At 37.9% G+C, this 14,444-nt stretch overlaps 1 protein-coding gene across 1 annotated transcript in view; it reads right to left on the bottom strand.

Moving 5' to 3' along the window:
* Positions 1–14,444, bottom strand: part of LOC129644377 (A disintegrin and metallopeptidase domain 3-like) — a 109,360-nt gene that overhangs the window by 85,920 nt on the left and 8,996 nt on the right. The window contains exon 4 of the mRNA XM_055570040.1: positions 3,653–3,731. Coding sequence (XP_055426015.1) covers positions 3,653–3,731 — 79 coding nt within the window. The remainder of the gene's footprint in view (positions 1–3,652; positions 3,732–14,444) is intronic.

Raw genomic sequence — 14,444 nt, 5'->3', positions numbered from 1 at the left:
AAACTGACACTAGTGAAATAAAATTAATGTACCTAATAAAAAATTAAAAATAAAGATATTCCCATAAAGATGCTCATTGAGGTTAGGAGAACAATGCATGAACCAAGTGAGAGTTTGAAAAAAAAAAACAGATAAAATATTAAAAGTATCAAACAGAAATCATGGAGCTGTACAATAATTGCTGCTGCTGTTTACTTGCCAAGTTGTGTCCAACTCTTGCTACCCCAAGGACTGTAGCCCACCTGACTCTTCTGCCCATGGAACTTTCCAGATGAGAATACTGGAGTGGATTGCCATTTCCTTCTGCAAGCGGTTTTCTTACCTCATAAATAGAACCTGTCTCCTGCATTGGCAGGCAGGTTCTTTACCACTAAGCCACCAGGGAAGCCATAGAATAATAACTGAACTGAAAAAATTCACTAGAAGTCTTCAACAGCAGATTGCATCAGACAGAAGAAAGACTCAATTCAACTCCAACAGATCAAAGGAGCAAAGGAAGACAGTAGAAAGTGATCAAATCTTACAGGAGTTATGGGATAGTAATTAAAGTTTCCACTTTGGAAACTAGAAAAAAAGAAAAGCAAATTAAATCCGAAGTAAGCAACAGAAAAGAAAGATTTAGAATTGATAAACTTTTCGCCAGGCATGCTAAGAGAGATGATACTAATTACTGACATCATCAGTAGTATAAAAGAAGTATCTTAACTATAGCCTCATGTACATTAAAAGAATAATAAAGGAATGAGATAAACAACTCTATGTCCACCAATTTGAAATCCTGGATAAAATGGTCCAACTATTTGAAACACACCATTTGTCAAACCTCATGTAAGAGGAAATAGACAAGCTGACTACGTCTGATTCTCTTAAAGAAGTTGAATAAAATTAATCACCTGCCAAATCACAAAGCAGCAGGCAGGCCCAGATGTTGTCACTGTTGAATTCTGCCAAACACTTGAGTAAACCATATCAAATCTCTACACATTCCTTCAGAATATACAAACAGAACAAATACTTCTAACTCATGCCATGTGGGCCAATGTTATACTAAAACCAAAAGAACCAAGAACACTTAAAAAAAAAGAGCTAAACATTAAAATCTCTCATTAGCATATATGCAAAAATTCTCAACAACATATTAGGAAATAAAAGTCAACAATAAATTTAAAAATTGTAAACCAAAAGCAAGTGGGATTTATCCCAGATATGCAAAGGAGTTTCCACATTCAAAATTCAAGTAATAAAAGCAATTACTACATAGGTTAAAGAAGAAAAATATTAGTAAATTGAGCAATGCTACAGAGTATAAAGTTAACATACAAAAATCATTTGTGATTCTACAAACTAACAAACTGTCAGAAAGAGAAATTAACAAAAAAATTCCACTTACAATGGCATCCAAAAGAATAAAATTTTTTTGATTAAATTAAACCAAGAAGAGAAAGACCTGCACTCTAAACCAATAGTACACTGATGAAAGAAATTATGACACAATGGAAAGAGATCCAGTGATCATGGATTGGAGGAATTCTTATGGTTATAATACCCATACCACCTAAAGCAATCTACAAGTTCAATGTGATTCCTATACAATATCTAACGACATTTTTCACAGAACCAGAAAAAATGATCCTGAAATTCTTATGTATCCACACACACACACACAAATCCGAATAGGTAATAACCTTGATAAGGCTGAGGTATGACATTTCCTGATTCAAATGACATTAAGCCTTCTCTTTCCCTCAATCTTTTCCAGATGAATGGTCACCTATTAAGTTTTGTCCTTAACATATTAGAATAAGAAGAACAAAATAAACTTGAAGCAAGGTATCAGGGAGAAAAGAAATTCAGCAAAAAGCTGTGACATTGAAAATAACAGTAAAGAAAATCAAAGCAAGAAACAGTCTGTTCTTTGATATGTGCAATAGATTGAAAATTCTCTAGTAAGATTGACAGTTAAGAAAAGAGGAGTCACATATCATCAATGATTGAAATCAACCAACACATCACTAAAGCTCCTGTAAGTCATCAAAAGAATAATAAAGACTATTACAAAATTCCATGCAGAAATGCCCCGAAGATGATACAGACCAATTACTTAAAGAACTACAACCTACCAAAGCAATTAAAAAAAAAAAACAGATAAATAAAATAGCCTATAACTATTTAAAAAATTGAATTGCTAATTTAATAGCTCCCAACACACACACATGCAAAATCCCAAAGCCCAGGGATTTCACTGTAGAATTTTACCAAGTACCTTAAGAATTATCAAGTATTTTATACAATGTCCTCCTGAAAAGCAAAAGAGAATGCATTTCTTTTTGATGTATTTAATGAGGCCAGTATTACTCTAATCTAAAAATTAGACAAAGTCACTAAAAAAAAGAAAATCATAGATCAATGTTTTTCATGAAACTTGACCCCCAAAATTCTCAAGAAATTGTTAGCAAATCAAACCCAGGCATGAATAAAAATTTCATACAACAAGACCAAGTTTGGATTTTTCTAGGTATGAAAGATATTTTCTAGGTATTGTATCAATATTTGAAAATCAGTCAAAGCAATACACTATCTCAACATCATATGATCATATCAACTAATACAGAAAAGCCATCTTATACAATTAATTATAATCCCCATCATGGGGCAGAAAAACAAACAGATTCTTACCAATCTAGGAACAGTGAATTTCCTTAACTTTGTAAAGACCATATTAAAAAAAAAACACCCAAAAACCTATTTCTAACATTATCCTTAGTGGTGAATGACTGAATACGTTATCCCTACAATTCAGAAAATCCAAAGTCGTAAGAAGTCCTATTTGATTCAACTCTTGTACTATAGTTAATACATTATTCCTAGTCAGAGGACCAAGTTCAGTGTGAGACTCACCCTCTGTGCTTCCTTTCTGTCAGAGGAAGAATCGCTGATTTTTCTTTTAACTGTCTAATGTCTGAAACCAGGTGTCTCATGAATTCTGTCCTACTTTCTACTTGCAGATGGTGAGAAAGAAATGTTGTACCGCTTACCATATTTTAAACATCATTCTCTCTGAATTGTAGCACAGCAACAGAATTTGAACAAACACTCGCATTTGTATCTTCTCCATCATCTAGTCTGGCAAAATATATACCTTAGACTAAAGCTAACTTCTTCATATTCTTTTAAACATTTTTTGACTCTTATCTGCACTGGGGGATATAATTCAAATTCCTGTGGTTTTCATGTAAACATATTAGGATTTAGTACTCAATATGCTATTGCAGCTTTATTTTTCTGTGCTCTTTCTGTGAAGTGGTTTCCACTGTTCCCTCCACTACTCAGCTTCTATGACACTTTCATCAAAACTTCACCCTGTATTTAGAGGCTTTTGAGTTCCTTTTCCCACTTCTTTCTGCTCTCAAATTCCTACAACTACTTCCAGAGAATGTAAATGACCTTTTCAATTAAGTGATTCCTGAGTTTCACATTCTAAAGTGCTCATTCTATTCGACATGTTTTCATAGCAACAGCCACATTATGTTTGGGTTTGTGATCAATCTGCTTGCCCAACAATCTGGCTGAACATAAGGGAGGCTCATTCTTCCCACCAATGATGCCTTTACCCAAAAGGATAAAAATCTACAAAACATAAAGTAAAACTTACCTTTATAAATGAAGAATCTGGATATAACACCCTCGATTTGTTGTATGAATACACCAGGAGGTTAGAGTCTACAAATGACCTAATTCAACCAAAACAATAAACTTTGTCTTAATAACAGCATTAATAAAAGTAACTTTCAGAGTTATGACATTTAAAAAAAAAACATTACTTTCCAATTTATGAGCTTAAATATGCAAAAATTAAATGGCTTCCTTGGACTGCAAGAAGATCAAACCAGTCAATCCTAAAGGAAATCAGTCCTGAATATTGACTGGAAGGACTGATGCTGAAGCTGAAGCTCCAATACTTTGGCCACCTGATGCAAAGAATGGATTCACTGGAGAAGACCCTAATGCTGGGAAAGATTGAAGGCAGGAGGAGAAGGGGGTGACAGACAATAAGATGGTTGGATGGCCTGAGTTTGAGTAAGTTCTGGGAGTTGATGATGGACAGGGAGGCCTGGCGTTCTGAAGTCCATGGGGTCGCAAAGAGTCAGACAAGACTGAGGGACTGAGCTGAACTGAAGTTGGTTCATCTCTCCATTGTCTACCTTTCTTTCTGATAGCATATTATGTATATAAGAAAAAACAAGAACCAGAATGACCAGATACAAGTGTGGGCACTGTAATGACACAGATTGATGTCTAGTAAAATCCAGGACTTCCAATATCCAAAGCAAAGTTTTTATAGATTCAACCATCTATACATCTCATGGCATAAATGCTTTTGTTATAATTTGCTAATAAGCAGCCATGGGTTGATAAATAACAAAAAATTCATGCTTATTTCATTAATTTTTTTTTCATAACTTATCCTATGCTAAAAAACAACCTCCAAATTCCCAGTGCTTTAAAATTAAAACAAATGTTGTTTACAAGGTTACTGCAGATTCAACTCCACAATGCCTTCCTTCTGGAACCTAGGAAAAGACATGGTCCCTCTATGGAAACTGCTTCTCTTGAAGCAGTAGGAGAAAAATTGTAGAACCACACAATACATCTCAAAGTCTTTGTTTGGAAGAAGGATTCTAGTCTTTGGCTCAAATATCATATGTTATTTTTACATAAATGTGATATAAATGGAGTTTGGAGCTATAAGCTTCTTACTAGGTGGCTGTTGATTATCTTGGAACAATCTAACATGTTTATGGTAGGAATGAGATAGGGTGGGACCTGAACTCTTTACTGGAGTACTTGACCTGGGCAAATGTCTCCTTGAGTAACAAATGATAAAGGAACTATAAGGGACTAAAAATAACTGCCTGCATGAGGAGTCTGGGTAAGTATGAGCAAATAAGACACAAAAAGGCCACAAAGTGACTACCACTTCTGAGGTGCCAGGAGAAAAAACAAGGCACGGCCTTAGAAAGCATCGCTACAAACAGAGCTAGTGGATGTGATAGAATTCCAGTTGAGCTATTCCAAATCCTGAAAGATGATGCTGTGAAAGTGCTGCACTCAATATGCCAACAAATTTGGAAAACTCAGCAGTGGTCACAGGACTGGAAAAGGTCAGTTTTCATTCCAATCCCAAAGAAAGGCAATGCCAAAGAATGTTCAAACTACCACACAATTGCACTCATCTCACACGCTAGTAAAGTAATGCTCAAAATTCTCCAAGCCAGGCTTCAGCAATATGTGAACTGTGAACTTCCTGATGTTCAAGCTGGTTTTAGAAAAGGAAGAGGAAGCAGAGATCAAATTGCCAACATCTGCTGGATCATGGAAAAAGCAAGAGAGTTCCAGAAAAACATCTATTTCTTTTTTTTTTAATTTTATTTTATTTTTAAACTTTACAATATTGTATTAGTTTTGCCAAATATCGAAATGAATCCGCCACAGGTATACATGTGTTCCCCATCCTGAACCCTCCTCCCTCCTCCCTCCCCATTCCATCCCTCTGGGTCGTCCCAGTGCACCAGCCCCAAGCATCCAGTATCGTGCATTGAACCTGGACTGGCAACTCGTTTCATACATGATATTATACATGTTTCAATGCCATTCTTCCAAATCTTCCCACCCTCTCCCTCTCCCACAGAGTCCATAAGACTGTTCTATACATCAGTGTCTCTTTTGCTGTCTTGTACACAGGGTTATTGTTACCATCTTTCTAAATTCCATATATATGCATTAGTATACTGTATTGGTGTTTTTCTTTCTGGCTTACTTCACTCTGTATAATAGGCTCCAGTTTTATCCACCTCATTAGAACTGATTCAAATGTATTCCTTTTAATGGCTGAGTAATATTCCATTGTGTATATATACCATAGCTTTCTTATCCATTCATCTGCTGATGGACATCTAGGTTGCTTCTATGTCCTGGATATTATAAACAGTGTTGCGATGAACAACATCTATTTCTGCTTTATTGACTATGCCAAAGCCTTTGACTGTGTGGATCACAATAAACTGTGGAAAATTCTGAAGGAGATGGGAATACCAGACCACCTGATCTGCCTCTTGAGAAACTTGTATGCAGGTCAGGAAGCAACAGTTAGAACTGGACATGGAACAACAGACTGGTTCCAAATAGGAAAAGGAGTACGTCAAGGCTATATATTGTCACCCTGTTCATTTAACTTATATGCAGAGTACCTCATGAGAAACGCTGGACTGGAAGAAACACAAGCTGGAATCAAGATTGCCGGGAGAAATATCAATCACCTTAGATATGCAGATGACACCACCCTTATGGCAGAAAGTGAAGAGGAACTAAAAAGCCTCTTGATGAAAGTGAAAGTGGAGAGTGAAAAAGTTGGCTTAAAGCTTAACATTCAGAAAACGAAGATCATGGCATCTGGTCCCATCACTTCATGGCAAATAGATGGGGACACAGTGGAAACAGTGTCAGATTTTATTTTGGGGAGGCTCCAAAATCACTTCAGATGGTGACTGCAGCCATGAAATTAAAAGATGCTTTCTCCTTGAAAGGAAAGTTATGACCAACCTAGATAGCATATTGAAAAGCAGAGACATTACTTTGCCAACAAAGGTCCGTCTAGTTAAGGCTGTTTTTCCAGTGGTCATGTATGGATGTGAGAGTTGGACTGTGAAGAAGGCTGAGCGCCAAAGAATTGATGCTTTTGAACTGTGGTGTTGGAGAAGACTCTTGAGAGTCCCTTGGACTGCAAGGAGATCCAACCAGTCCATTCTGAAGGAGATCAGCCCTGGGATTTCTTTGGAAGGAATGATGCTAAAGCTGAAACTCCAGTACTTTGGCCACCTCATGTGAAGAGTTGACTCATTGGAAAAGACTCTGATGCTGGGAGGGATTGGGGGCAGGAGGAGAAGAGGACGACAGAGGATGAGATGGCTGGATGGCATCACTGACTCGATGGACGTGAGTCTGAGTGAACTCCGGGAGTTGGTGATGGACAGGGAGGCCTGGTGTGCTGCACTTCATGGGGTCACAAAGAGTCAGACACAACTGAGCGACTGATCTGATCTGATCTGTGCATGATGCTTGTACCAGCACCACCAAGGGAACCTGCAGACTGTTGCAGAGAAGCTAATTCTGACTCCATGTTGGAACTGTTTCTGTGACTTGCTTTTCATTGTTTTTGTTACTATAATTGAATGGCCTGACTCAGAGAATCCTGCCCCTCTGACTGACTGTAAACTGGAGTGCCTTTGTTCAGAATCACGTGCTGTAGATGGCAGGAAGGAAGAAATTAACACATCCTCTGCCTGAGACTTGGCATTCTAGGAGGTGTTTCCAAGATTCAAGGTCTTTTTACTTTGCTACCTCACCTCCCCCATCTGTGATCTATAAAAGAATCTGGCATCCAGACCCCAATAACACAGTTATTTTGAAGTGCTAGCCTGCCATCTTCTCGGTCAGCTGGCTCCCCAAATAAAGTCTCTTCCTTGCCTCAATCCCTCATCTCTTGGATTCATTGGCCTCTCCTGTGGTGAGCAGAGTGGTCTTGGACCACCAATCCCCCCTGACTTTCACCTCACATGAGGAACCAGCTTGCCCTCCTCAGACAGTGAGCAAGGGAACCTGTTGCTTGTTTTCACTCCCTCCTGCTGCAGCTCCAGTATCAACAAAGCCTTGCCTGAATTCCTTGTCTGGCCACTTAACAATTTCTACTGACTAAAGAGTCCAAGGACCCTAGATTTCTCAAGGATTCCAAACATCAAGAAGCCTCTGAACACCAGGATAGAGAGAAACTAAAGCATTAACAGAGTGCTTTCTTCATCACTACTTTTATTTTTTTGTTGTTTTTATTTATTTATTTAAAATATAAATTTATTTATTTCAATTGGAGGTTAATTACTTTACAATCACTACTTTTCAATTCATATCTACTTTATTTGCTCTCATTCTTTTTTTAAAAAAGATTGTTAGTGAAGTATAGTTAATTTGTAATGATGTATAAGACAAAAAGATTCAAATATATTATATATATATACATATATATATATGCTGAAATGATATACTATGTATATCTTTATATATCAGTGTATATAATGATTAAAGAATCTGAATGGCCCAGATGGGTTTAGGTGAAAGCATCCAGAACATGAATTCTGGAATAAGGGCAGAGCTACATTATATAACTGTAAGCATTTAAATGGAGGTGGCAGAGAGGGAATCCAACAGTAATTCCTGGAAAAAAAGAAATCAGAAGTAAAAACCTTCACAGATATTTGACAAGAATTATTAAAAAGAGAAAAAATTAGTTTGTAAGTTTATTCATCCTAGGCTCTTTACCAAAACCACACCTTTTGCTTTTTTATATGAAACAACACACCAATCTGCCTTTATCAGTGATATAAGGAAAATCAAGCTTCCTTGGTAACTCAGATGGTAAAGAATCTACCTGCCATGCAGGAGGCTTGGGTTCGATCCTTGGGTTGGGAAGCCTCCCTGCAGGAGGGAATGGCAACATGCTCCAGTGTTCTTGCCTGGAAAATCCCATGGACAGAGGAGCTTGCTGGGTTATAGCCTATGGGGTTGCAAAGAGTCAGACATGACTGAGCAACTAAGCACATAAGGGAAATACAAGTGAGCACTGAAAGAAAAACAACGTCCAACAAAAGGAAATTGAAAAACAAATCAAAGGCAAAATTTAAAAGCTAGCTTCTAATGAAGTAGCACTGATGGACAAGAACAATCTTAAGTTCAAGAAAAATTAATAAGCTTTCCAAGCAGACCATTTGGAGAAGGAAAAAAAAAAAGATAATATGAAACTAAAATACATGATGTGTGAATGCTATGTCCCTTCAGCTGTGTTCAGCTCTTTGACTCTACAGACTATAGTCCACTGGTCTCCTTTTTCCATGAGATTTTGAAATTTTGAAAGCAACATTACTTGAGTGGGCTGCCATGCCTTCCTCCAGGGGACAGTTCCAACTCAGGAATCAAATCCACATCTCTTCTGTATCCTGCATTGGCAGACAGTTAATATTAAGGAATCGAATAAATGTATCCAAGAAAATTTGCTTACTGTAAACATAATTAAAGGTTTAGCCAATAAAGAAAGATGTTGGCAGAATGCACATCAAAAATAAAGATTTGATCATAGTTATAGAATATGATATAGAGCACAGAGAAATTAAGATGCAGGATGAAAGCATAAATTCCCCATGGAAGAAAATAAGGTATATGGGCTGAAAATTAAAAAGAAAACATTAAGGGACTTTGGATATTTCAGGGAGTATTAATGTAATATACAGACATATACACAGAAACTCACACCCATCTATACAAAGAAAACATACTGGAAAACTTAAAATAGACTGTATCAAATTACAAAAATTTATAGAAAAGAAATATGACTCACAAATTCAACACATTGCCAAAATGTTATTCAATTATGAGAACAAAAAGACATCCACAGATCTGTGATTAGGGACGCGTGCTATTTGCATATTCCTTCTGAAGAAAATAATCTAACTAGAAAATATTCTAACTAAATAATACCCGAGTCAGCAGAAAACTGCAATTAAAAAATGTTTCAAAAAAGAAGGAAAATGCAAATAGAGCTGATAAAGAAACTGAAAGTAGTGGATTTACATTTCGAATGGAAAGACAATTTTAAAAAATATAGGATGTTTTGGTATCACTTTAGGATCTGAGAGACACAAGAGAAGAACATGAGAACCTATAAGAAAAAATATGAATATGAGGATTATTTGAAAATTATTTTTTATAGCAATAAATCCCCAAAACATAGGAGGAAAACATCAATATTCAACATGCTATTTTCACAACTACAGAAAAGATAAAGTGGTAATAGCCAGAGAAAATAAAACTTCTCACAAGTTGATGATGGAGCAAAAAGTAGAAAAACAGAAAGATAAAGCCATACATAGACTATAAATAACTCAAAACTAATGAATAAAAGACAATACTTTGGCCACCTGATGCGAAGAGCTGACTCATTAGAAAAGACCCCGATGCTGGGAAAGATTGAAGGTGGAAGAAGACGATGACAGAAGATGAGATGGTTGGATGGCATCACCGACTCAATGGACATGAGTTTGGAGAAACTCCGGGAGTTGGTGATGGACAGGGAGGCCTGGCATGCTGCGGTCTATGGGATCGCAAAGAGTCGGACACGACTGAGTGACTGACCTGAATTGGACTGACTGAATGAATTAAAACTAATTACCTTAAAATCTTAAGGGAAGCAAGTCAATGAGAACTGTATATTTTCACTTGGAAAGACACTACATGTTATTAATAACCAGGGAATGGCATATTAAAGCAACAATAAAATAGTATTTGTTATCCACTAATTAACAAAAATGAGTGAATATATGCATTTGGTTGAGAATGTAGAAAACAAATATCCTTTAATTTATTGTCATAAAAATTAGTTATAAAGGTTTTGAAGAAAAAAAAAAACTGGCAGTATATAACACTTAAGAATTTTCTTATTTATAATGCAATAGCTACACTGAGGCCTGGGAAGTCATGTCCAGGGATGTCAACTAGAAAGCTTTCTTGTTGTAAATAAGGGAGGATAAATAATGTATGAGATATATTAATTTGATGGCGACATATGCATTAAAACCCATTTTGCACACATCAATATGAATGAATCTCAACAAATGATATTATGCATAATGTCGCATTATGAACAACCACAACCACATACAGTAAAACAAAATGTACCTACTGCTCACAGTTTTGGGTCATGTGCCAGTAGCCATGACAACTCTGCTAACTGGCCAGGCTTGCTCAGTGAGTGGTACAGGATTCAGCTGAATATTGGCTGATGTAGGGAATGGCAACCCACTCCAGTACTCTTGCCTGGAAAATCCCATGGATGGAGGAGCCTGGTAGGCTGCAGTCCATGGGGTCGCTAAGAGTCGGACACAACTGAGTGACTTCACTTTCACTTTTCACTTTCATGCATTGGAGAAGGAAATGGCAACCCACTCCAGTGTTCTTGCCTGGAGAATCCCAGGGACGGGGGAGCCTGGTGGGCTGCCGTCTATGGGGTCGTGCAGAGTTGGACACGGCTGAAGTGACTTAGCAGCAGCAGGGATAAATAGAACACTTTGGCTATAATCCACATGTCTTTAATCTTTCAGCAAGCTTAGCCAAAACATATTCTCATGGGGATGACAGATAAAGATGGAGAGCAGAAAACCATGAGAACCTTTTTAAGCCTCTGTTGAAATCAATTCATCCAACATCACTTTGGCAAAAGTAAGTGTGCAGTAGTGCTCAGTCACTCACTTATGTCTGACACTGAAACCCCATGAACTGTAAGCCACCAGGCTCCTCTGTCCATGCTATTTTCCAGGCAAGAATACTGGAGTGGGTTGCCATTGCTTCCTCTAGGGTATCTTCCCCACTCAGGAACTGAACATGAGTCTCTTGCATTTCCTGCTTTGGCAGGAGGATTCTTTACCACTGAGCCACCTGGGAAGGCCCCATCAAAATAAGTGACATAGTCTCAAACTGGGCTGGTAATTTGCCAGACCCCCAAGGTAAAATCCCCTTCATGGATTATAGCCTTGCTTTGGCAGAGATGGCTTGTGTCACTACATGAAGCTATAAGCCATGCACCCGAGATGGATGGGTCACAGTGAAGAGTTCCAGCAAAATGTAGTACACTGGAGAAGGAAATCTACTCCAGTATTCTTGCCTGGAAAACCCCACAGACCATATGAAAAAAGCAAAAAGATATGACACTGGAAGATGAGCCCCTCAGGTTGAAGATATACAATATGCTACTCAGGAAGAGTAAAGGGCAATTAATAATGTGGCTCAGACGTTAAAGCATCTGCCTGAAATGCGGGAGACTCAAGTTCAATCCCTGGGTTGGGAAGATCCCCTGGAGAAGGAAATGGCAACCCACTCCGGTACTCTTGCCTGGAAAATCCCATGGGTGGAGGAGGCTGGTAGGCTACAGTCCATGGGGTCGCAAAGAGTCGGTGACGACTGAGCAACTGCACTTTTGCACAGTAAGAAAGAAGCAGTTTGGCCAAAGCAGGAATAAAGCTAATCTGTGGATGTGTCTGGTGATGAAAGTCCAATACTGTAAAGAACAATATTGGATAGGAACCTGGGATGTTAGGTCCATGAATCAAGGTAAACTGGAAATGGTCAAGCAAGAGATGGTAAGATTGAACATCAACATCTTAGGAATCAGTGAACTAAAATGGATGGGAAAGGGTGTATTTAATTCAGATGACCATTATATCCACTCTTTTGGGCAAGAATCCCTTAGAAGAAACGGAGTAGCCCTCATAGTCAACAAAAGAGTTCAAAATGCAGTAATTGGGTCAATCTCAAAAATGACAGAATGATCTCAGTTCGTTTCTAAGGCAAACCATTCAACATCAGAGTAACCCAAGTCTACGCCCCAATGGCTGATGTTAAAGACAGTGAAGTTGACTGGTTCTATGAAGACCTAGGATACTTTCTAGAACTAAGATCAAAAAAAGATGCCCTTTTCATCTTAGGGGATTAGAAGGCAAAAGAAGGAAGTCAAGAGAAACCTGAAATAACAGACAAGTTTGGCCTTGAAGTACAAAATGAAAGCAGGCAAAGGCTAACAGAGTCTTGTCAAGAGAAGACACTGGTCATAGCAAACACTCTTTCCAAACAATCCAGTGGACCAGTCTACACATGGTCATCAACAGATGGTCAATACTGAAATCAGATTGATTATGTTCTTTGTTGCCAAAGATGGAGAAGCTGTATACAATCAGTAAAAACAAAGCCTGGAGCTGACTGTGGCTCCTTATTGCAAAATTCAGACTAAAGTTGAAGACAGCAAGGAAAGCCACTAGGCCATTCAGGTAAGATCTAAATCAAATCCCTTATGATTATACAGTAGAGGTGACAAATAGATTCAAGGGATTAGACCTGATAGAAGAGTGCCTGAAGAACTGTGGATGGAAGTTTGTAATACTGTACAGGAGGCAATGACCAAAACCATCCCAAAGAAGAAGAAATGCAAGAAGGCAAAGTGGTTGTCTGAGGATGTGCTAAAAATAGCCGGGGAAAGAAGAGAAGTGAAAGGCAAGGGAGAAAGGGAAAGATATACTCAACTAAATGCAGAGTTCCAGAGAATAGCAAGGAGAGATGAGAAAGACTTCTTGAGCAATGAAAAAAAAAAACAAAAAACAAAACAAACAAACAAAAAAACAGAGAAAAATATAGAAAGGGAAAGACTAAAGATCTCTTCAAGAAAACTGGAGATAAGGGAATATTTCAAGTAAAGATGGGCCTGATGAAGGACAGAAACACTGAAGATCTAACTGAAGCAAAAAATATTAAGAGATGGCAAGAGTATGCAAAGGAACTATACCAGAAAGGTTTTAATGACCTAAAAAACCACCATGGTGTGGTCACTCACCTAGGGCCAGACATGCTGGAATGTGAAATCAAGTAGGCCTTAGGAAGCACTGTTACGAACAAAGTTAATGGAGGTAAAAGAATTCCAGCTGAATTACTCAAAATTCTAAAAGATGATGCTGTTAGAGTGCTGCACTCAGTAAATCAGCAAATTTGGAAAACCCAGCAGTGGCCACAGGAGTGGAAAATGTCAGTTTTTATTCCAACCTCAAAAAAGGGCAGTGCCAAAGAATGCTCAAACGACCTTACCATTGTGCTAATTTTACATGCCAGCAAGGTTATGCTCAAAATCCTTCAAGTTAGACTTCAGAAGTACATGAACCATGTAATTCCAGATGTACAAGCCGGGTTTAGAAGAAGTAGAGAAGACAGATCAAATTTCCAACATTCGTTGGATCATGAAGAAAGCAAAGGAGAAACAGAAAAACATCGCCTTCTCCTTCATTGACTATGCTAGAGCCTTTGACTATGGGTCACAATAAATTGTGGAAAATTCTCAAAGAAATGCTTGTACTAGAACACCTTACCTCTCTTCTGAGAAACCTATATGTGGGTCAAGAAGCAACAGTAGGAATCAGACATGGAACAACTGACTGGTGCAAATAGGGAAAGGAGTAAGAGGTTGTATATTGTCACCCTGCTTATTAAACTTATAAGCAGCATACATCATATGGAATGATGGGCTGGATGAAGCACAAGCTGGAATGAAGATTGTTGGAGAAATATCCACAACCTGAGATGTGCAGATGATATCATTCTAATGGCAGAAAGTGAAGAGGAACTAAAGAGCCTCCTGAAGAGACTGAAAGAGGAGAGTGAAAAAGCTGGCTTAAAATTCAACAGTCAAAAAACTAAGATCATAGCTTCTGGTCCCCTCACTTCATAGCAAATAGATGTGGAAAAAGCAAAAGCAGTGACAGATTTTATTTTCTTGGTCTCCATAATCACTGAAGACAGTGACTGCA

This window comes from Bubalus kerabau, chromosome 2 (genome assembly GCF_029407905.1).
Source record: "Bubalus kerabau isolate K-KA32 ecotype Philippines breed swamp buffalo chromosome 2, PCC_UOA_SB_1v2, whole genome shotgun sequence".
Classification (NCBI taxonomy): Eukaryota; Metazoa; Chordata; class Mammalia; order Artiodactyla; family Bovidae; genus Bubalus; species Bubalus kerabau.
Note: the sequence above shows the minus strand (reverse complement) of the source record. Positions and strands in the feature narration are given on the sequence as shown.